At 48.2% G+C, this 22206-nt stretch overlaps 1 protein-coding gene across 1 annotated transcript in view; it reads left to right on the top strand.

The window, feature by feature from the left end:
• LOC126163843 (uncharacterized) overlaps positions 1–22206 on the top strand; it is a 64052-nt gene that overhangs the window by 15572 nt on the left and 26274 nt on the right. The window contains exons 3-4 of the mRNA XM_049920191.1: positions 14418–14829; positions 20300–22176. Coding sequence (XP_049776148.1) covers positions 14418–14829; positions 20300–22176 — 2289 coding nt within the window. The remainder of the gene's footprint in view (positions 1–14417; positions 14830–20299; positions 22177–22206) is intronic.

The following is a 22206-nucleotide window of genomic DNA, read 5'->3' as shown; positions in this document are numbered from 1 at the left end:
TGGCCATCACCAACTATCAGCGTGCCGACCATTCAACGAAACATCGTCGATATGGGCTTTCGGAGCAGAAGGCCCATTCGTGTATCCTTGATGACTGCACGATAGGAAGCTTTACGCCTCGCCTGGGCCCGTCAACGCCGACACTGGACTGTTGATGACTGGAAACAAGTTGCCTCGTCGGACGAGTCTCGTTTCAAATTGTATCAAGCGGATGGGCGTGTACGGGTATGTAGACAACCTCATGAATCCGTGGACCCTGTATGTCAGCGGGGACTGTTCAAGCTGGCGGAGGCTCTTTAGTGGTGTGGGGCGTGTGCAGCTGGAGTGATATGGGACCCCTGATACGTCTACGCACCAATCTGACAGGCGACACGTACGTAAGCATCCTGTCTGATCACCTGCTGCCCACACGTCCAGAATTGGTACAGAGTTGTTCCAGAAACACTGTTCGGAGTTTAAACACTTCCACTGGCCACAAAACTCCCCAGACATGAACATGATTGAGCATATCTGGCATGCCTTGCAACGTACTTCTCAGAAGAGATCTCCACCCCCTCGTACTCTTACGCATTAATGGTCAGCCCTGCAAGATTCATGGTGTCAGTTCCCTCCAGCACTACTTCAGACATTAGTCGAGTCCACGTTACGTCGTGTTGCGGCACTTCCGCGTTCTCACGGGGACGCTCCACGACATTAGGCAAGTGTGTGAGTTTCATTTGATTTTCAGTGTATTTGAGCCGTAGTAAAGTTAGCTTTGAAAAGCGCCCCGCAGCGGGTAGCGTGAAGCAGTCGTCCTCCGTTTTCTGGCGGTGGCGCCGTTGTCTCAATTGAAGGCTTCGGTGTCTCCCTCTAGCGGGAAAGGGGAAAAGTGGGCTCTTCGCGTGGGTTTAAGAAGTGGCTGTATAGGATCTGGTAGAGAGTTGGCAGTCGGGGCATCGAGAAGCGACTTCTCTGCCGGTGCTGGAGGGACAGCACGCAGACCGCGGCATCAGCGTAAGCAACACGAGCAGCGGCTCCGTGGTATGGGGCGTCAACTGCTCGTCGCGAAAGGAGTCTTCCTGAGCGGGGGTCCGCGAGGGGCCTAATTTGCAGTTCGGCCGTATGCTGTCGACCGGCGAGGAGGTTCTGAAAATTGTCGCGCCTTCCTGCGTCCGTTGAAACGGCTGGCAGCGGGCGGCTAGGCACAGCATTTGGAGGCGCTGCGTTGGTTCAGTCCTGGGAGTCGTAACGCACCACAAGTTGAGTATTGATTGTTGACAGATTTTATGAAGTTTAACTGAATTCAATTTACTTATTCTTGTTAATTATACCAGCCGTATATTTTGGGAGTTTCCCGCCATTCATTCTCGTCTGCCCACCCGCGGGAAGGTGGTAATATTAGAAATGGTGGTCCGTTTGTCCCCTTTTGAGGACGAATTGGGGGGAGGGTCAGAGTAAATCTGTGGTTCGGATTGCTGTTAGCCTCTGCCATGTCTGTGAAACTGTAAGGCACCAGTGGCTGTACTGTTTAAAATGCAAGGCACTAAGACCTGATCCATTCTCTCGCCTGCCATCACTAGTATTACTAGACTCATATGTAAAAGGTACTCTAAGAAAGAAGAAAAATTCCTTTTGCCTCGTGGTAAGAACTAGTCAATTGCATAACGAATTCCTGCTCATCTGGAAGGTGTAACTTACGTAAATTTGTGTTTACGTATATTTGGCTGTAATCAACAAGGTTGTTAATGTAAGCCGTAGTGGATTTTTTTATATTGTTTCTAGTCAGCAAAAACTGTTGTGTGTTTTTCCAATTCAGTACCTTTTAAGGCTTTTACTCAACGTGCTTATGTGTTTTATACAGGTAGTTGGTTATTAGTGTTTTCTTGTCATGCAAAAGTTTGCCATTTCATTACGGGTAGAAATTGTTACCTCGAAAGGAGAATGTTGTAAAAGTTCGCAAGTCCTACCTTGCGAGCGTGTGTGTTTGCCGTAAGTTAACTGGCAGAAATTTGTAAAATTTGTTATTTTTATATATTTTGAAAATGTTAATGTTATTAACTCTGAGTGTCTATCCCCCCCCCCCCCCCCCCCCCCGCCCCTCGTGTGCATGATTCAGGCGTTTTGGTTTTTGTATTTTGAGAACTTTTGTAAACAGGATTGTCTTTCTATGTTGCAGAAAAGTTAGATTCTGCGTCATTTATATAGCCTGAGTGAGGCTGTTGTGGGCGGCCGTAGCTACGGCTGTTGTAACCAAATGGGAAATTTGTCTGCCCAAAAGTGAAGTCATATATTCAAATTGTATTCATTTATTAATGGAGTGAAATTCACCTGTAATTTAGCTGAGTTTGAAATATTATACAGCTTCGCGTTATTTACGTTAAATTGCTTGCCTGTACTTGCCTTTACAGGCGTGAAATTTTTTATAATAATTTAATATTTTAAAAGTCCTTTCCTATCGTAAATTGTGACTTATTCGTTAAATGATTGTTGGTTTTTTTTTAAATATCGTAAAGTCTTGCACCAAATTTGAATAAAGAATGTTACTGAAAACTGTGCGTAATTTCACCAGTTATTCCTTGGCACCTACTTCCAATTTACATATTGTGTATTAATTGTGATTAATAACCTTTGGTGAACCAGTAGTAATTTTACGGTTCAGTATTTATGCGAACAACTTTTCTCAGCCTTAAAGTTTTGCAAATCGAAATATAGATCACAGATGGCAGATAGCCATCTGAGGGCCGTTCTTCGATTGCACATAACAAGTATATTTGTCCGGACATTCCCTCGCTTGCAGCAGAAAATGGGAAATATGGATCGTAATATATATAAAGGTAATATAACAATGACTGCATTTTTGTATGTGATGTGATTATACAGTCTACAAACTCTTCGGATAACACTTCAGCTATCAATGTACCAGTGGTTTGACATAAACAACACAGAAGCAATATTAAACGTTTTAGCAACGTCTGTCTCTCGATAACACTTATTATCTCTACAATAGAGTACGAAAGGTGGTGTTCATTACATGCAAAGGATTAATGCTGATGGATAAGTATTAATGAGGAAATGAGGTTCTTTATCAGCTTAGTTATTCGGAAATACTGTCGTTGAAATTGTTTTCAGATCGTAATATTCTTTCTTCTGGTTACTATTTGTTTTCTCAAAGGGCATTCACTTCACTATACTAGCTAAAGAACAAACCAAACCTCTGGTTCCTGAAATCTAGTTTGAATAGTTGTAGCCAATTGTTTATTGTATCACACAATTGCATAAGATTCATAGCCGCAGGTCAGGGTTACTGTTACAGTAATATGAAATGCAAAACTGGCTCAACAACTAGCGTGGGATGCGAGAAACTATCCTATCAGTGTCTAAATGACACTTTTGTTTCAATACAATATGAAAAATAGTTTCAACTTAGTGACGCATGAAAATATGTGTCATTATTTCTTATGCTGGCCCGTCAAGTTTACTAGCCAGAATTACTGTGACTGATCGCAGTTTTATGCAGGTAACTTTGCTACTGTGTTGGTATTTAATTGAGAATGACATTCAAGCAAATCACTTTAGTTCTTGGCACCTGCACTTTAGTGGAACTTTGTCTGTGCTTGTGTGAAAAACACGTAAATGGCAATGAAATCTACTGCTCCACAAGAGCTATTATAGGTTGTTACAGAAATCGATTACTTTTCAGTTCAGTTAAATCGGATACTTGGCAACATCGGAGCACCTGGAATAGGACACTGTGTAGGTAAATAACTAAGGGTAAAACATACGGGCTCAACACAAAATCTAAAAGAAAGCAAACTTATCATTGGATAAGAAACTACATAACTGCCCATGCAGTTATGCAATACTTAACTGAATATTTGAGACGGAGATGGTGGTACACCCATGTGGCGATTTCATGTGGATACTCAAAAAGGAGACGAAATTATCCACGGCTCTTGCTGCTTAACACGGTCCGAAAATTCTCTTCTTAGCGTCGGATATTAATAGTACAAGGCTAACCAATGCATGCCATGAATAACGAGCCAAATTTCTTCCACATCCAAGGTAGTACTAAGTAACCTTGCAGCTCTTCTTGCTTCGTTCCGCACACAAGATGCGATGGCTTTGCATGCTGGCCATAAACTGCCCCCTGCCACAAAGTAGCCTTCCAGTTCGACCACCAAATCCGCCTTTTCTGTTCCCGCCAAGCCTGTTACGTAGCAATGGGACTTCCTTCCAGGTTTTACACGATTACAAATTTACTGTGAACCAGTACTACAAGTATAGTTTTAACATTCCAATATTTCCGCAGAATATTACTTATGAAATTACATATTATTGTTGTGACATAAAAGGACACAATGATGAATAAAACATTTATACAGATATTATATCAGAGAGCTTTGTAACACAGAGATCACATTAAACATAACCCGACAATGAAGTTATATGAGGTATATATAAGTAATATTTGTTTAATAGTGTTGCTCATGGTCCATGTGCAATCGTGTGGGGAGGCATAATATTGCATGGGTGTACTGACCTCCAAATCTTTGAACTTGGCCCACTCACCGGTTACCGCCATTGTGACACGTACTCCTCCCATTGTGCCGCTTTCTATGGACGAAAGCGCGCGACCGCATCAAACTGCGCAGGCAGAGCAGGTCCTGTAACGACAGGAGAGAACCGACTGACCTCCCCGTCCCGCGACTTCCTTCCCGTACACCACTCGTGGGATGCATTGGAGAGACGTAGACTGCTGCGGCGCGTTCCCCCACTCCAACGACCTTCCACCAGTGGTGAACCGTGCTGTTGGGGGGGATGGAGATCCCCAGCACAGGAACCCATTACCAACCCTGCGGCCGGCATGGGAGCGGCTTGCAGAGCAACCATTGCGCCCGTGCCGGTCACACACCCTGTTAAGAACCACGTCCCGTCTTTTGTAATGTCCAGGGGACCACCATGACTCACAGTGACTTCAGTGTAGTTATTTCATTTCAATAAAAGTTTATGTCTGTTCGTCTCATTGCGCATTTCTTTCAGTTTCGTCACGTACTACTTCTTTCGTTTCACTCTCTTTTGGGTACGTTGCATCAATCATTTTTTGTGTACTGTTCTTTCATCCGTGCCCAGTATTTATTCCATCTTTCTGATCTCCTTTGCCTATCTTCTTCCGAGGTGATGCGTTTGGCTTTTGTGTACATTTGTCTTGAAATCTTCAATCTCCATACTAAGTAGTTAATTTAGCTGCCCGATCGACTAGTGATTTTCTGAAATCTCTAATTCTACTAGGTTTTCCTCGATTTCTTTAAATCAGCAGGATTTTATTTGCCCTTACACAAAAAGTCAACGATATATTTGGTCAATCTGTTAGAGTTCATTCTGAGAAGATGCCCATAAAAATTTATCATCCTTTTCCGCATTGTATTTGAAAGTTTATTCGATTCTCTTGTATAGTCTTTCATTTCTGATGTATACTGTCTTATTACCTTGGAATTTTGCCGCTATGATTTTCCTTAAAATTTTTCCTTCCTTTATCTCAAAACTCTCCGTTTGGCCTTTGAAGTTCATGTTTAGTGTTTCTGTTGCATAAAGTGCTTCTGGCTTAATCACTGTCTTACAATAGCTAATTTTGGACCCCCACAAAAGGAACTTTTTGTTGTATGTGTCTTTTGTTAGTTGGAAGGCCAGTTCAAGTTTATTTTTTCTGGATTCCACTGCATTGCCTCCCGTATTATACTGTATCAATTCATTCCATATATAGTCCATGTTTCGTGAACCTATGTCACCTGGCGGTTGACACCATGCGAAACTTACTTTCACCTTTGTTTTGTAAATAAAACCGCCTTTTCTTCCTGCAACTGTAATTTATTTCTTGCAGACGCGTTTTGCCTTTTTTCTGTAAGGCAGCTTCAATGAGACGTAGAACTATACAGTTTTGTATTGATATGTGTTATTTTTAGATTTTTAAACAGTTCACGTCGCGTTTTTTTACGTAAATAAGTAATTGCTTACAGTCTGTTGCCACCTAAGTTTCCTTTCATCTGGTCTGGAGTCGCACTGCCACTTCATCTCCGAAACATAAGTACATTTTTATACTCCGAACTTTTTCTTTCACATTTTGACCATATTTTGTGGTGCACTATTACTCTTTTGCCACTAGTTATAGCTATTTGTTCGAATACCATGCTTCTAAAGACCGTTGTGTGTTCAGTATGTTTCCCAAAATTTGGTTTTTTGTTTACCTATATGTTGCCAAAGTGGTGAGTTAGTGGTTTTAGTTGTATATGGTTGAATATAAATAGAATAGCTGCTAGAGAGTGGTTGAAAGCTTTGCTGATGAAATGAATTGGTAGTGCGACCTCCAGACCAGATGAGAAGAAACGCAGATGCTAACAAACTGTAAGTGATTACTCATTTACATAAAAAAACACAACACGGATTGTTTGATAATCTAAAAATAACACACAGCAAAACAAAACTATATCGTTCTAGATCCCACTGAAGATGCCTCAGAGTAAAAAAAAGGGGAACGTGTCTGGGTGTGTAAGATGGCATGAACTATGCCCCTTACATGAAGTCATTAAAGATCACCTAACTCTCGTTGAGCAAACAGTAGGGCTGAACAGAAATGACTGACAAGGCACAATGCATCTTGTAGAGGGTATAGTATGGACGTATTGGAATAATTAATGTCGCGTGATGGTTTTAAAGTACACTCCTGGAAATTGAAATAGGAACACCGTGAATTCATTGTCCCAGGAAGGGGAAACTTTATTGACACATTCCTGGGGTCAGATACATCACATGATCACACTGACAGAACCACAGGCACATAGACACAGGCAACAGAGCATGCACAATGTCGGCACTAGTACAATGTATATCCACCTTTTGCAGCAATGCAGGCTGCTATTCTCCCATGGAGACGATCGTAGAGATGCTGGATGTAGTCCTGTGGAACGGCTTGCCATGCCATTTCCACCTGGCGCCTCAGTTGGACCAGCGTTCGTGCTGGACGTGCAGACCGCGTGAGACGACGCTTCATCCAGTCCCAAACATGCTCAATGGGGGACAGATCCGGAGATCTTGCTGGCCAGGGTAGTTGACTTACACCTTCTAGAGCACGTTGGGTGGCACGGGATACATGCGGACGTGCATTGTCCTGTTGGAACAGCAAGTTCCCTTGCCGGTCTAGGAATGGTAGAACGATGGGTTCGATGACGGTTTGGATGTACCGTGCACTATTCAGTGTCCCCTCGACGATCACCAGTGGTGTACGGCCAGTGTAGGAGATCGCTCCCCACACCATGATGCCGGGTGTTGGCCCTGTGTGCCTCGGTCGTATGCAGTCCTGATTGTGGCGCTCACCTGCACGGCGCCAAACACGCATACGACCATCATTGGCACCAAGGCAGAAGCGACTCTCATCGCTGAAGACGACACGTCTCCATTCGTCCCTCCATTCACGCCTGTCGCGACACCACTGGAGGCGGGCTGCACGATGTTGGGGCGTGAGCGGAAGACGGCCTAACGGTGTGCGGGACCGCTTCATGGAGACGGTTGCGAATGGTCCTCGCCGATACCCCAGGAGCAACAGTGTCCCTAATTTGCTGTGAAGTGGCGGTGCGGTCCCCTACGGCACTGCGTAGGATCCTACGGTCTTGGCGTGCATCCGTGCGTCGCTGCGGTCCGGTCCCAGGTCGACGGGCATGTGCACCTTCCGCCGACCACTGGCGACAACATCGATGTACGCCCCACGTGTTGAGCAATTCGGTGGTACGTCCACCCGGCCTCCCGCATGCCCACTATAATACGCCCTCGCTCAAAGTCCGTCAACTGCACATACGGTGCACGTCCACGCTGTCGCGGCATGCTACCAGTGTTAAAGACTGCGATGGAGCTCCGTATGCCACGGCAAACTGGCTGACACTGGCGGCGGCGGTGCACAAATGCTGCGCAGCTAGCGCCATTCGACGGCCAACACCGCGGTTCCTGGTGTGTCCGCTGTGCCGTGCGTGTGATCATTGCTTGTACAGCCCTCTCGCAGTGTCCGGAGCAAGTATGGTGGGTCTGACACACCGGTGTCAATGTGTTCTTTTTGCCATTTCCAGGAGTGTAATTCACGCGACATGAAAACTTTGTGGAAACGCATCGATTTACTGGAGGCTAGTTTATCCCAGGGAAGTATTCGAGTTGACCACTGTGGCCGGCGGGGGAGCGGCGAAGGGAAGTGACAATAGGCAGCTTAGGGCGGCTCAAGCTCTGAGAAAGCGGTAACGGGGCGCGGCCTCCAGCTGCCTTAAGATGAGTGACAGTGAGTCGGTGGTTGACCCCATGCTGGTGTACCGGGAAGCAGACGGAGAACTTGTACACTTGTTGATAAATGTCCGTCGTCCCGTTTTCAGTGAAACATGCGAGTAAGCCGTGCAAAGCTACGGTGGAGCAGTCAACAGAGGCCAAAATATGCGTGTCGTGACTATAGCAACTTCATGCTGAATTCACGGTCCACAGAGTCTGAAGTAAATCAGGTGAAGAGTGACAGAATGAAATACGCCGGTCTCCAATGGGAACACAGGACCAAGGAATTTGGACCTGGGAGTCAGAATTCCTGAAAAACTGGTGTTTTGTGCAGACGCTAACCTTGATGGGTGGCCTGGGAGGAGCTAAACAGCAGAAGTTGAGAGGAAGGGAAATTTTGTGGGAATTTGTTCACTTCCCAGAGCAGGCATTGGTTGGCGCTGGGAAGCGACGCATAATTAATGCGACTTGCGTTGCAATTGGCGTAAGTGATTTTGCTGGAGGGGAAACCGAGGCGAAGAGCGGGGTGGGAGAAGTCCCTGTAGAGGTCTTCCATTCCCAGCTTGCCTAGAGTGCAGACGTGGCGTTCTTTACTCAGCTTGCCTGAGAAAGAGTGAGCATCTCTGCAGTTTAGGACTTAGCAAATGGAACGATTGAGCTTGGAGATAGGAAGTTTTGCTTCAGCTATGTACTGAGCAAGATAGCTAGGAGTGAATAGCCGAGCGCAGCCTTGCAGCAACACGAGGCCGGCCGACGTCCACACAATGACGCCGCTCCGCCACGCTGTATTCGGTGATATTGCGCCCGCTCCGGCCACTGATTAATTTGTTGGATGGCGTCGGCTAAGCTTCCACGAGGGTTTCATGGGCCGTGTATTGTAGAATTCTTCTCGCACTTCGCATTACGCCTGGGTCAGTCGATAGGAATTACTTTTGATTTATCGCGCTTTACTCCACTCAAACGCAATTTATTACCACTACCTGTTAGAAGAGTCACGTAATTTGATGATTGAAGGTCGTGAGTTAAAATAAATCTGTGCTAATCGACTGCATCTGTTTTCAATCAAGTAGTTGAAATCCCAAGTCACTTTCTTAATTAATTTTACGTTCAACATTTGCATCTGGTGTTTAATAGCTGAATATAACATCAAAGTGCACCCCTTTTTAATTAAAAGGGATCAATTCTGAACCAATTAATGTCAACACTGCCACCGCAGTTCAATCAGGAGTCACAGGGCATTATTACTTTCTTTGCATTATCCGACATTGTGGCAGTTTTGCACTCTCTGTTGATCTGTTAGTCAATTACCTGGGGTGAACACACACCAAAACCAGATAAGTGACACGTGGGGTGTTACAGGTTAAATAAATTACTGTTGCAGCAAGAAAAGGTGGTTTTCCACTGAAGAGCCAACGAAACTGCTACACCTGCGTACTATCGCATAGGGCTCCCGCGAGTGCGCAGAAGCGCCGCAACATGACGCGGTATGTACTCGACTAATGTCTGAAGTAATTCTGGAGGGAACTGACACCATGAATTCTGCAGGGCTGTCCATCAATCGGTAAGAGAATGAGGGCATGATGCAAGGCATCCCAGATATGCTCAACAACGTTCACGTCTGGGGAGTCTGGTGGCCAGCGAAAGTATTTAAATGCAGAAGAGTGTTGCTGGAGCCGCTCTGTAGCAATTCTGAACGTGCGGCCTGTCGCATTGTCCTGCTGCAATTGCCCAAGTCCGTCGGAATGCACGATGGACATGAATGGATGCAGGTGATCGGACAGGATGCTTTCGTACGTGTCACCTGTCAGAATCGTATCTACCATAGACGTGTCAGGGGTCCCATATCACTCCAACTGCGCAGGTCCCACACCATCACAGAGTCTCCACCAGCTAACAGCCCCTGCTGATATGCAGGGTTCATGGATTCATGAAGCTGTCTCCATACCCGTACACGTCCATCCACTTGATACAATTTGAAACAATACTCGTGCAATCGGTCAACATGTTTCCAGTCATCAGCAGTCCTATGTCGATGTTGACGGGCCCAGGTGAGGCATAGTAAAGCTTTGTGTCGTGCAGTCATCAAGGGTATACGAGTGGGCCTTCGGCTCCGAAAGCCCATATCGAAAATGTTTTGTTGAATGATTCGCATGCTGACGGCGGGGTCAGGGATTTTCTCTGCCTCGTGATGGCTGGGTTTGTGTGCTGTCCTTAGGTTAGTTAGGTTTAAGTAGTTCTAAGTTCTAGGGGACTGATGACCATAGATGTTAAGTCCCATAGTGCTCAGAGCCATTTGAACCATTTGATTCGCACGCTGACACTTGTTTATGGCCCAGCATTGAAATCTGCAGGAATGTGCATAAGGGCTGCACTTTTGTCACGCTGAACGATTCTCTTCAGTTGTCGTTCGTCCCTTTCTTGCAGGACCTTTTTCCGGCCACAGCGATGTGAGAGATTTGATGTTTTACCGGATTTCTGATATTCACGGTACACTCGTGAAATGGTCGTACGAGAAAGTCCCCACTACATCGCTACCTCTGAGATGCTGTGTCTGATCGCTCGTGCGCCGACTATAACGCCACGTTCAAACTCACTTAAATCTTGATAACCTGCCACTGTAGCAGCAGTAACCTATCTAACAACTGTGTCAGACACTTGTTGTCTTATGTAGGCGTTGCCGACCGCAGTGAGGTATTCTGTCTGTTTACGTATCTCTGTGTTTGAATACGCGTACCTATACCAGTTTCTTTGGCGGTTCAATGTATTTACAAAACAAATATTTTCGTGTTTTCTGCGGAGGATGACCACACAACCGAACTTGCTTCTTTTGTCTCTACTTTCTGCCAGTGGCGCCTCGTGACCAAAGAAGATGGTGGTGCACTTTACTCACGAAGGAAAACATCAACAAAAGAGGGAAAATCAGTACACTGCTAATGTTTTTGTGATGCCTGATATAAACAGGCCGCTCGCTCGTGTCACTCTTGCTTCTGCTCATAATAAAAAAGTATTACTTTTTCAGAATAAAAGGAATAAAAATCAACTGCAGTTCTATGTACTCAAAAAGTGGTAGGCATGCCATACTAACCTTTTTCAGCAGGACTGATGTTAACGCCGTTCGATTATATCCCTGAATTTGGATGTGGTGGTGGTCACTTGTACAAGAACTCTATTCTTCTTTCCTTCATATTTGCAAATCTTTCAATTACTCTTTGACTGAAGTCTACAGTTCCTAAAACGAGGTCTCGTTCAATAGAGAGCATAGCGAGTGCTCATGGTCTTTCTTGGTCCATAGTATTCCGCAAGAAGGTTTTGATGCGTTTCAGCGAAGAAAAACAACGTTCTGCTTCTGATGTGGTCATTGTAAATGTAACTATCGCTTTCAGGAGCTTCGCAGACTCGCTCAGTGTATCACAAAGATTATTGTCTGTTATGCAATCCAGAAAGCTCAAAGCTCTACACATGCTTTTGAACTCCTCTCTTCCATAAATAACAGAGAGTTCTGTTCGAAGTTTCTTTGCTTCCAAAAAAGAGTGGCATTCAATAGCATCTCTGAAAGAAGTTTCTGGAAAACTGGAAGAGTAAGTAGCGAATTTCTCTGGTAGAAAGAGAGAGGCTGCAACTAGCTGTCCAGTGAAACCGAATCTTTCTTTTGCCTCGTAACTTACATCAGATACTTCTTTTGCCTCCCGCAGTAGATTACACATCGCTGCGCCGTATTCAGTACTCCCTCTTTTATGGTACTCGTGTAAACCTGTTGAACTTTCACTCACTCGTTCCCTAACGTTCGCAATTTCACGATCAAAAGCTGTCAGCTGATTTTGTGCGTAAGTTTGGTCAATATCCCTTTTTTTTGTAGCTGGTTATACAAAATATCCACATCGATCACGATTTTATGAAAAAAGGAAAGCCAAAAAATGAACTTTTCATCATTCAAAACTGTTACTAAGCCACAGGTTTGCACGATCGTGTTCTAGTTACACAGTTTTCCCCCTGTCTCATATTATTCATGCTCGAGATTATATCTTCCCTTTATTCGAAAACGGTATTGACGCTACTTGACTGAAAATTCCAGCGAGTAGGCACTGAACGTGGCAGCCGTTTTCGTACCATTTCGTCGAGAACTGCTGCTCTTTGAGGAGATGCTGAAAAGAAGCTGCAAAGTCACTGAAGTTTGGCCGTGTGATGTCCTTAGGTTAGTTAGGTTTAAGTGGTTCTAAGTTCTAGGGGACTTATGACCTAAGATGTTGAGTCCCATAGTGCTCAGAGCCATTTGAACCATTTGAACCACTGAAGTTTAGTGAAGAATATTCGCACATTTTTATTAATTGAAGCGGCTTGAAGCATAATGAGATTCAACTGGTGGGCATAACAATGAATGTATGAAGCACTGGGAAACTGTTCCTTAACAAGAGCCGGCACCGCACGTGACGAACCACTCATGACTGCTGCACCATGTGGACAATTCCCCAAATGATTATTTATCTGTTCGATGATGGACGTTGGCAAAGACTGGGCATCATGCTTTTCTGGTGCTATGAAGTCCCAAAATCTATCAACTGGTTTTCCATTAATGATGTGCCTATATACTATAACCATCTGGAAAACACAGGCTACGTCACTGCTTTCGTCAGCTATTACGGCCAAAAACTCAGCACCCTTAATTTGCTTTCTAATTTCCCCTTGGCAGACTTGAAGCAAACACTGGAGGCTATGGTCGCGGGTTCGAATCCTGCCTCGGGCAAGGATGTATGTGATGTCCTTAGGTTACTTAGGTTTAAGTAGTTCTAAGTTCTAGGGGACTGATGACCTCAGAAGTTAAGTCCCATAGTGCTCAGAGCCATTTGGACAATTTTTTTTTCTTGCACTGGAGGAGCTCATCCTGGATTGTTTTCGAGGTTCCCTTGGAAACTGTAGCTTTCTCTAAATGCGATTTTAATACAGAGTCTAATGCTGCGCTAAAATTAATCAAGGAACGAAAAATACCAGGATTGGAAGATGATTCAGTCCCATCATGTCCTCTAAGGGCAAGTTCCAACGCACTACAGAAACGAATACAGTTAATAATTAGATTCAATATGTACTTATTATCGGTAACTTTTTGGTTGTGTAATGCCACGGACCTTCTGTACCCACTGTATAATTGGTTAGCTATATTTACATTGCCTAGACCTGCCATATTCAAAACGTTATTTACATGGACTGAAGAAATTTCGTGTTTTCTAATTTTGTCCTGGAGGTGTTGCATGTCACAGAGTCCGTGTTTAGACCACGAAAGATCTCCTCCAAATAATAAACAAGGAAAACAAAATAAGGCATTTTTCATGTCACAACCACACAGCCATTCATGCTTGTTGTACAATTCAGAGTTAAATTTCCTTTTGAATTGGCGACTTTTTGTTTTAACAGCCTGCGAAATTGTTAAAAGCAGGGGTCGGCCTGCCTAGCCTTTTGATTTCTAATTTTTCTTCAAACTTCCGAAAACTGAAGGGTTCAGAGAGCAATGATATTACCTGATTCATTATTTCACATATTCACTAGTCACTTGATCCTCAAGATTCACTGTAGCACACGCTAAAATAACTAACACAACGCGCAGGAAATAGTTAGTTCGCTCGCAGCTACGCCTGAACTGGTAAGGTGGCGCGAGAATCCCGTTTTGTTCGAAGATCCGACGGTTCCATTTCCCTTCGGCCGGTTGAGGTGTTTGTACACACGAGGCCCGCACACGAGTACATTGATGCAAAGCGTTGCCCCCGCACCCCATCTGAGACACCCAAGTCCGCGTTTGCAGCCACAGTGCAACCTGCTGTCGCCGTCCAACTCCGCTGCGTTTGGCGTTTGGAGCCCGGGCATTTCAAAAGAGATATACGGCGCGCTACTTCTCCACTAGTATAGAAAGTTCAGAAGGCAAACACACTTGAACAGAATTATTCCTTGGGGGTAGCGCAAACCTGCAAACCTATGCAGGAGCCGCCCCTGCTTTCTGCACACCAATGCAATATGAGCCAGCGAGAATTTGTACACTGGACGGTAGCGGTGCGGTGTGCTTGCTTTGTCCCAGCTGTACGTGCGGCACGCCCACTCCGCAGATTTCTCTACAACGCGCACACACACACACACTCACACACTCACGCCCGCAGGTGCGGCTGAGCGACGACGTGGCGGTGCGGCACGTGGAGCGGCTGGTGCCGGTGTGCGCGCACGACCACGACCACGACCACGACCACGGCCACGGCCACGACCACCACTGCCGCTGCCGCGGGCACTCGCGGCGCGCCTCCAGCAGCGACGACGAGCAGCGGTCGCGCCGCCGCCGCCGCCACCACCGCCACCCCCACCAGCACCAGCACCAGCGGAGGCGGCGCCGCCCCCACTCCCCGGGCGCCGAGCCCGCCTCCGCCTCCGCCGCCGCCCCCGGCGCCGCCTCCGGCACGGCGCCCACTTCCGACGACGGCGGTTCGCCCCCGGCGCACCGCCGCCACGACGCCAGCGGCCAGCGCCGCAAGCACAGCACGCGGCCGCGCAGGGACGGCGAGGACCTGTCGGACGCCGGTGAGTGGCGGCCGGCTGCCTCTGTGTGCGGCCCACCTCTTAGCAGTACGGATGAGCTCACTCCTACACTTTAACGAAAAGGAAAACATAGACGTTAGTTGGTTCATTTGGGGGAGGGGAACAGCATCGACTTCATCGGCCCTAACGCGTGAGTGAGGAAATCGGTCGTGCCCTTTGAAAGGAACCACCCGAAAGGGATGAAAATCGGCACATGTCACGTACATCTACACACAAACAGATGATAACAATTTAAAAAAAAAAATGTGGATGATTTATTGGAAAGAAAGAGCTCCACAAACGCAGCAACTCAGTAACTCGTTGATGCTCTTCTGATTCTTATGCAAGCAGTTCTCATCGACTGATAGAGTCGTCGGGTGTCCTCATGAGGGATACCGCGCCAAGTTCTGTCCAGTTGTCAGACCGGACTGTCAGAGTCCCGGGATGGTTGAAGGGTCGTACCGACAGTCTCCAAACGCTCTCAGTTGGGGAGAGATCCGGCAACGTTGCTGGCCAAGGAAAAGAAACAACAGGCCAGGCCACCACTCCTGGTTGTCTCGCTGTCTGGCGGTCGGCAGTGGGGTTGATATCTCACTGGTCTCCAGAGTGTGTCTGGACACGTCTTCGGCTTGGAATCTCACTGACTAGAGTAGAATTGTATTCAGTGATGAGTCGCGGTTCCAAATATGTCCCGATGACCAGTCAGCAGTATTGCTTGGCAGCCAGGAGTGATGGTCTAGGGTGCAGTTTCATTTCATAGCAAGACACCTCTGATTGTCATACGCGGCTGTTGGTCGACGATGTTCTATGCGCCGTTTTCTTGCCCTTCATGGCAAGCCTTCCTGGGCTTATATTTCAGCAGTATAACGCCTGCCACCTTACAGCGAGAGTTTCTAGGGTTTTGTGTCGACGCTTGCCAAGCCCTGCCTTGGCCAACGAGGTCGTCGGATCTCTCTCCACCCGCACCCTCCCACCAGCTGGGAGGAATCCCTCAGGAAGACATCCAGCAACTATATCAATCATTGCAAAGCCGAATAAATGCTTGCATAAAGGCCAGAGATGCACCAAGCCCTCTCTCTTGAACGAATCATCCACTTTTCTGAAATTGTAATCATTTGTTTGTTGTACATGTACATCACATCTACCGACTTTCGTCGCATTCCGATAATTCCTTCGTGGTGCGCCATCTTCTTCCTACGAGTGCATGTCGTGGTGCTAGATTTGGGCTTTGACATAGGAAGTGGTTAGCGTCGTCTGTAGGAAGAACAGTACTCCATCAGCATCTGCAAATTCTATTTAAATTTCGTGTCGTTCCCCAGTTCAGTCTAATGCAAGGGCAGTTCATTCGGCGCCACAATTGCTTTCTTCCCCATCTACATCATTAAACGCCCAAAACAGACACACAGTGACCAAATCCCAGTTGTAAGTTGCCTATGTAGGGGCATACAGTGACAACAAAAATTTGATTTTTAATATTTCGTGTAATTTCTTATCGAATTTAAGAATTTAAAATGCTATCATCAAGAAGTGAAGTATAATATTACGCTAATATTTTAACGTGATAAGTCAAATATTAAAGTAAAAAACTGTGCACATGTCTTGGGGCATCGTAAGTCACGATACACAAATTGCCTAGACCAGTGATTACCAAACTGTGGATCTACTCGGGTGGGTCACCAGACGACTTTTAAAATACTGTGTCAACTATCGGAAACAAAATGTAAACGTGTATTTCCAGAGGAAATTTTTATAGTCTGAAAAAGTTATGTAGGAAATCTGTGCCAAACAAGAAACCAATGTGGCTAATAATGTGCTCAGGGCAATATGAAACAGCACGGCTGTAGGATACGCTGGTGATTGTGATATGGCAACGCTGCGTCCACTTTCATTTGCGACAAGTGTCAGATGACTAATCCTGAGTTCATTCAGACTTTCTCTGACAGTGGTATCGTACGTTATTTGCTTATTGTTTAGTGTGGGCATGCATGTTTATACTGGCGGTCCGTTTTACTTTATACTGCGTTTCTGTTTTCTATTTATTTGACTGTGGATGCGTGGATTTAGACCTGGTCGTGCCGCAAAAAGACAGACTCCACCTAATTATGACGAACCTTCCACATCCCATTACAGTGCCTCATTTAATACACCTAAAGGTGACAGTGGTAGTGAAGTTAGGGAACTGAACTCCTTCCAAAAAGTAGCAAAAACATGCTTTCCTAAATACAGCGCTGACTTGTGGAAATATGCGATTGCGTTTTGTGTCACAGAAGACGAGCCGCTTCCTCAGCGTGCTGCGTGTTTTGAAGTACTTGCCAATGAAAGTATCACACACTCGAAACTGGAAAGACATTTATCAAGAAAACGTGCAGAATATGTAAGTAAATCAATAGACTTTTTTCCAGAACAAAAAAGGAGAATTTTTGAATCAAAATCAATGATGCCAAAAGCGTCTTCTGCTGAAGAAAATAAGCTTGACAGAGATCATCGTTATTGATAGCCCAAAAGGGATCAGTTCACACCGTAGCGGAGGATGATATTTCACCAGCGGCCAAAATAATATCTGATGCTTTATTTAGGGAAAAGGAAACAAAAGTAATTGGTGAAATACCCATATGAAACACAACGGTAAAGAGAAATGTAAAATTCTGTGAAACAGTCCATGATGACAGTTTTAAAGCAAAGTGAGTACTTTTCACCTCAGCTTGAATAAAACACAGATGTACACTCCTGGAAACTGAAATAAGAACACCGTGAATTCATTGTCCCAGGAAGGGGAAACTTTATTGACACATTCCTGGGGTCAGATACATCACATGATCACACTGACAGAACCACAGGCACATAGACACAGGCAACAGAGCATGCACAATGTCGGCACTAGTACAGTGTATATCCACCTTTCGCAGCAATGCAGGCTGCTATTCTCCCATGGAGACGATCGTAGAGATGCTGGATGTAGTCCTGTGGAACGGCTTGCCATGCCATTTCCACCTGGCGCCTCAGTTGGACCAGCGTTCGTGCTGGACGTGCAGACCGCGTGAGACGACGCTTCATCCAGTCCCAAACATGCTCAATGGGGGACAGATCCGGAGATGTTGCTGGCCAGGGTAGTTGACTTACACCTTCTAGAGCACGTTGGGTGGCACGGGATACATGCGGACGTGCATTGTCCTGTTGGAACAGCAAGTTCCCTTGCCGGTCTAGGAATGGTAGAACGATGGGTTCGATGACGGTTTGGATGTACCGTGCACTATTCAGTGTCCCCTCGACGATCACCAGTGGTGTACGGCCAGTGTAGGAGATCGCTCCCCACACCATGATGCCGGGTGTTGGCCCTGTGTGCCTCGGTCGTATGCAGTCCTGATTGTGGCGCTCACCTGCACGGCGCCAAACACGCATACGACCATCATTGGCACCAAGGCAGAAGCGACTCTCATCGCTGAAGACGACACGTCTCCATTCGTCCCTCCATTCACGCCTGTCGCGACACCACTGCAGGCGGGCTGCACGATGTTGGGGCGTGAGCGGAAGACGGCCTAACGGTGTGCGGGACCGTAGCCCAGCTTCATGGAGACGGTTGCGAATGGTCCTCGCCGATACCCCAGGAGCAACAGTGTCCCTAATTTGCTGGGAAGTGGCGGTGCGGTCCCCTACGGCACTGCGTAGGATCCTACGGTCTTGGCGTGCATCCGTGCGTCGCTGCGGTCCGGTCCCAGGTCGACGGGCACGTGCACCTTCCGCCGACCACTGGCGACAACATCGATGTACTGTGGAGACCTCACGCCCCACGTGTTGAGCAATTCGGCGGTACGTCCACCCGGCCTCCCGCATGCCCACTATACGCCCTCGCTCAAAGTCCGTCAACTGCACATACGGTTCACGTCCACGCTGTCGCGGCATGCTACCAGTGTTAAAGACTGCGATGGAGCTCCGTATGCCACGGCAAACTGGCTGACACTGACGGCGGCGGTGCACAAATGCTGCGCAGTTAGCGCCATTCGACGGCCAACACCGCGGTTGCTGGTGTGTCCGCTGTGCCGTGCGTGTGATCATTGCTTGTACAGCCCTCTCGCAGTGTCCGGAGCAAGTATGGTGGGTCTGACACGCCGGTGTCAATGTGTTCTTTTTTCCATTTCCAGGAGTGTAACTGAGGCCCGATGACAAGGGAAGACGTGTCTGCAGGTCCCCCCACAGGAGTGGGGTACCACTTATCTGTAACCCGCCATACCGCCCGACAACGAACTGTCGTTCTGCTTCCTTTCATATCAGGACTCCTTCGGTTGTCATACAGCACAGCGATACATCGACGATATTCTACGCCCAGTTCTGTTGCCCTTAATTGTAAGCCGTAGTGGGTTTACGTTTCAGTAAGTACTGCTCGCCTTTGTACTTGGCAGACCCCACCTTGGCCAGCTAGGTCACCACATCTCTCCCCAGTGGGAATATTTGGAACATTATGTGCAGGGCTCACCGACCACCTCGGGATTTTGACGATCCTAAGCCAGTGTTCATCGGCGACGAAAGCTGCAATTTGCAGGCCAGTACCCTCAGCTGGGCGTGCACTTGGGGTCCAGTTGGGGTACTGGCCTTTTCAAATGAGTCACGTTTTATGCACCATTGGGCAGATGGCTCTTGGTGTGTATGGCGTAAAACAGCTAAAAGCAAACACCCTGTAACAATCGCCGGAAGGGTCTGTGCCGCAGAATGGAGCGTTATGGTCTGGGGTGATCTCGTCGTTCTGGAAAGCACATTGGATCAACACAAGTCTGCATCGACACTGCCTCTACATACAGTCTGTTTTCTTCTCTGCACGATGGTATCTAACAGTAGGACAATGTGAAGTTATTAACCCACCTTACACCTCCACGAACCTCTGAACTCCGGCCTTTCTTCACGTGTTTCGACATATTTCTGTCTGAAGCGTCGCTGGGCCCGAGAATAACGTCGCACAGCGCCACACTTTTGGATAATTACAGAGAAAGGTTGTAGGCACCTCTGAGCTGAATTTCAAACCTAGAAATCGCAATGAGAGACAATTATAGGATTTCAAAGAACTGATTCTTTTTGCACAGTGTATAATTTTCTCTCGTTCGGCTGTAGAACGGCAAATTGTAACCGATGACACCCCTACCACTCCCTCGAAAGAGATGAAATAACAATAATTTTTTGCCAGATAGGAGGGGCATGGGCGAGGAGCGAGGAGGGTAGAACAATATAAGAGTTTGGAAGGTAGTAGATTAAGTACTGGCGGAAGTAAAGCTGTGATGAAGGCTCGCGAGTCCTGCTCCAGTAGCTCAGTTCGCTAAACACTTGCCCAAAAAGGCAGAGCTCCTAGGTTCGAATCCCGGTCCATCACACAGTTTTAATCTGCCAGTAAGTTTCAGTGTGGGAGTAAGCTGGGTAGTGGTACGAGTCCTGTTCCAGTGGTCGGTTTCCTGCGAGCCTCTGCACAGACCCCACCGCTCGTGTCCAGGGCGGAGGCGGCAGAAGCGGCGGGCGAGCGGCGACAGCCAGGGCAGGCGGAGGCAGCAGGGCCGGTCTTCCAGCGCCAGCAGCGGGGGCGGCGACGAGGAGCGCGACCGGCGGCGGCGCCAGCGGCAGGGGCAGCCGCGCGGCCCCCGGGGGCGGCGGTCCGCCTCCACCTCCGCGTCCGCCTCGCCCTCTGCCTCGGACTCCGGTGACAGTGCGCGGCGGGGCAGGCGGCGACGGCGGCGGCACGGCGAGCGACGCGAGCGCGCAGGCTCCGCCTCCGAAGAGGCCGACCGGGGCGAGGAGGAGGCCGAGGAGGAAGAGGAGAGAGTGGGGGGGAAGGAGGGAGGGCGGGGGACGGCGAAGGAGCCTCGTGACGGCAGGGGCGGCGGCGGCGGCGTCGACGACGACGACGACGACGACGACAACGACGTCCAGGTGTGTGTAGGCAAGCGAGCGGCGCCGCGGCGTCGTGGCGAGAGGCGCCACGGCACGGCCACATCCGAGAAGGTGCCGGCCCCCGCCTCCAGGAAGACCAAGGACGAGAAGAAGAGCAGGACCAAAGACAAGGACCTCGCCGTGGTCAAGGAGGAGGAGGTCAAGAAGAGAACTGCCGTTCAGTCGTCTGTGGAGGCGGGGAGCGGCAAGAAAAAGAACAACAGTGTAAAATCTGCGTCAAATGGCGACGCTAGCAAGTCTGAAGCCAAGAAGACGAATGCCAAGGTGAGACTAGCAGATGAGGAAGCGAAACCCCTGTCTAAAGGAATCAGTGAGGATGCAGAGAGAGCAGAGGATACACAGACTAGTTCTTCCACGACGGTCGCCCGCGAGCTCCTGAAAGCTATATCGACCGAGAAATCTGTGACGAGCATCGACGATGAAGTTGCTGCGGAAGAGCCGCCAAAAGGACACCTTTCTCGAGAGCCTTCACGTAACGAGTTCCCCAGTGAGGATCAGCCCTCAGCAGAGGCTCCAGACGAAGGAGCCGGCCTCGGGGAAGAGGCCTCTCGGGACGCGGAGGCTGGGGAGCCCTTCGCAGGTCTCCCGAAGGAAAGGACGGACAGCGTCTACACCACCTCGTTGGATGAGGGGGCTACGCAACAAGTGGTGACAGCGATAGTGCACCACGAGCCCGCAGACGACAGTGAGCGGACGTCCCTCCAGCCCAGCGAACTGGAGGCCGACAACGGACCTGCAGATCGAGACGAACAGGCCCCAGCCGAAAACCGGCAGCACCCGAGTGAGGTCCCCGAAGATGGCCGACCTGCTGACGTCGACACTTCTACGATAGATAAGGAGCCGTCGATTGTCGAGCAGGACAAAATTGATGACAGCAGTGATGCTATGGAAGAAGGCACTGGTGGTGGTGAAGAAGTGGACACTGAAGCTGATAACACGAAAGGGTGCGAAAGTGCGGATCAGGATGAACAGTCCACTGGGGAAAAGAACCCTGAAGAGGAACCAGCAGAGAAAGAGTCACTTAAAGGTGAAGCAGACGACGACGCAGGGAAATCTGACAGCGAGAATAACGGAGCGGACGAGAAGCGGCACGACGTCTCAGAAGCCGGGAGTGGTGTGGCCGGAGAGAGCAGGAAGGACGTGTCACGGGCGGATGACGAGGTGAGCGCTGCAGACGCCGTGGACGAGGAGGGCGTCGTGGCCGACGCCTCAGAGGCGACGGCAGCCTCCAGCAGCCGGATGGCTCCGTCTGAGGTGGTGGACAGCGAGGAACGCGTCTCCACGACTGAGCAGGACCCGGCCAGTAGAAGGCGCCGCCAGTCCACCATGTCAGGGGCTGCAGAGATCCCCAGCGACGAAGAGGCTCCAGCCAGGCGAGAGTCGGCTACCAGGACGTCCTCCACGTCAACTCTCCCTGCCAAGGTAAGGCGGAACTCAAGACAACTGTCCACT

This window comes from Schistocerca cancellata, chromosome 1, assembly GCF_023864275.1.
Source record: "Schistocerca cancellata isolate TAMUIC-IGC-003103 chromosome 1, iqSchCanc2.1, whole genome shotgun sequence".
Classification (NCBI taxonomy): domain Eukaryota; kingdom Metazoa; phylum Arthropoda; class Insecta; order Orthoptera; family Acrididae; genus Schistocerca; species Schistocerca cancellata.
The sequence above is the reverse complement of the archived record's forward strand: the minus strand, read 5'-3'. Positions and strand labels throughout refer to the sequence as shown.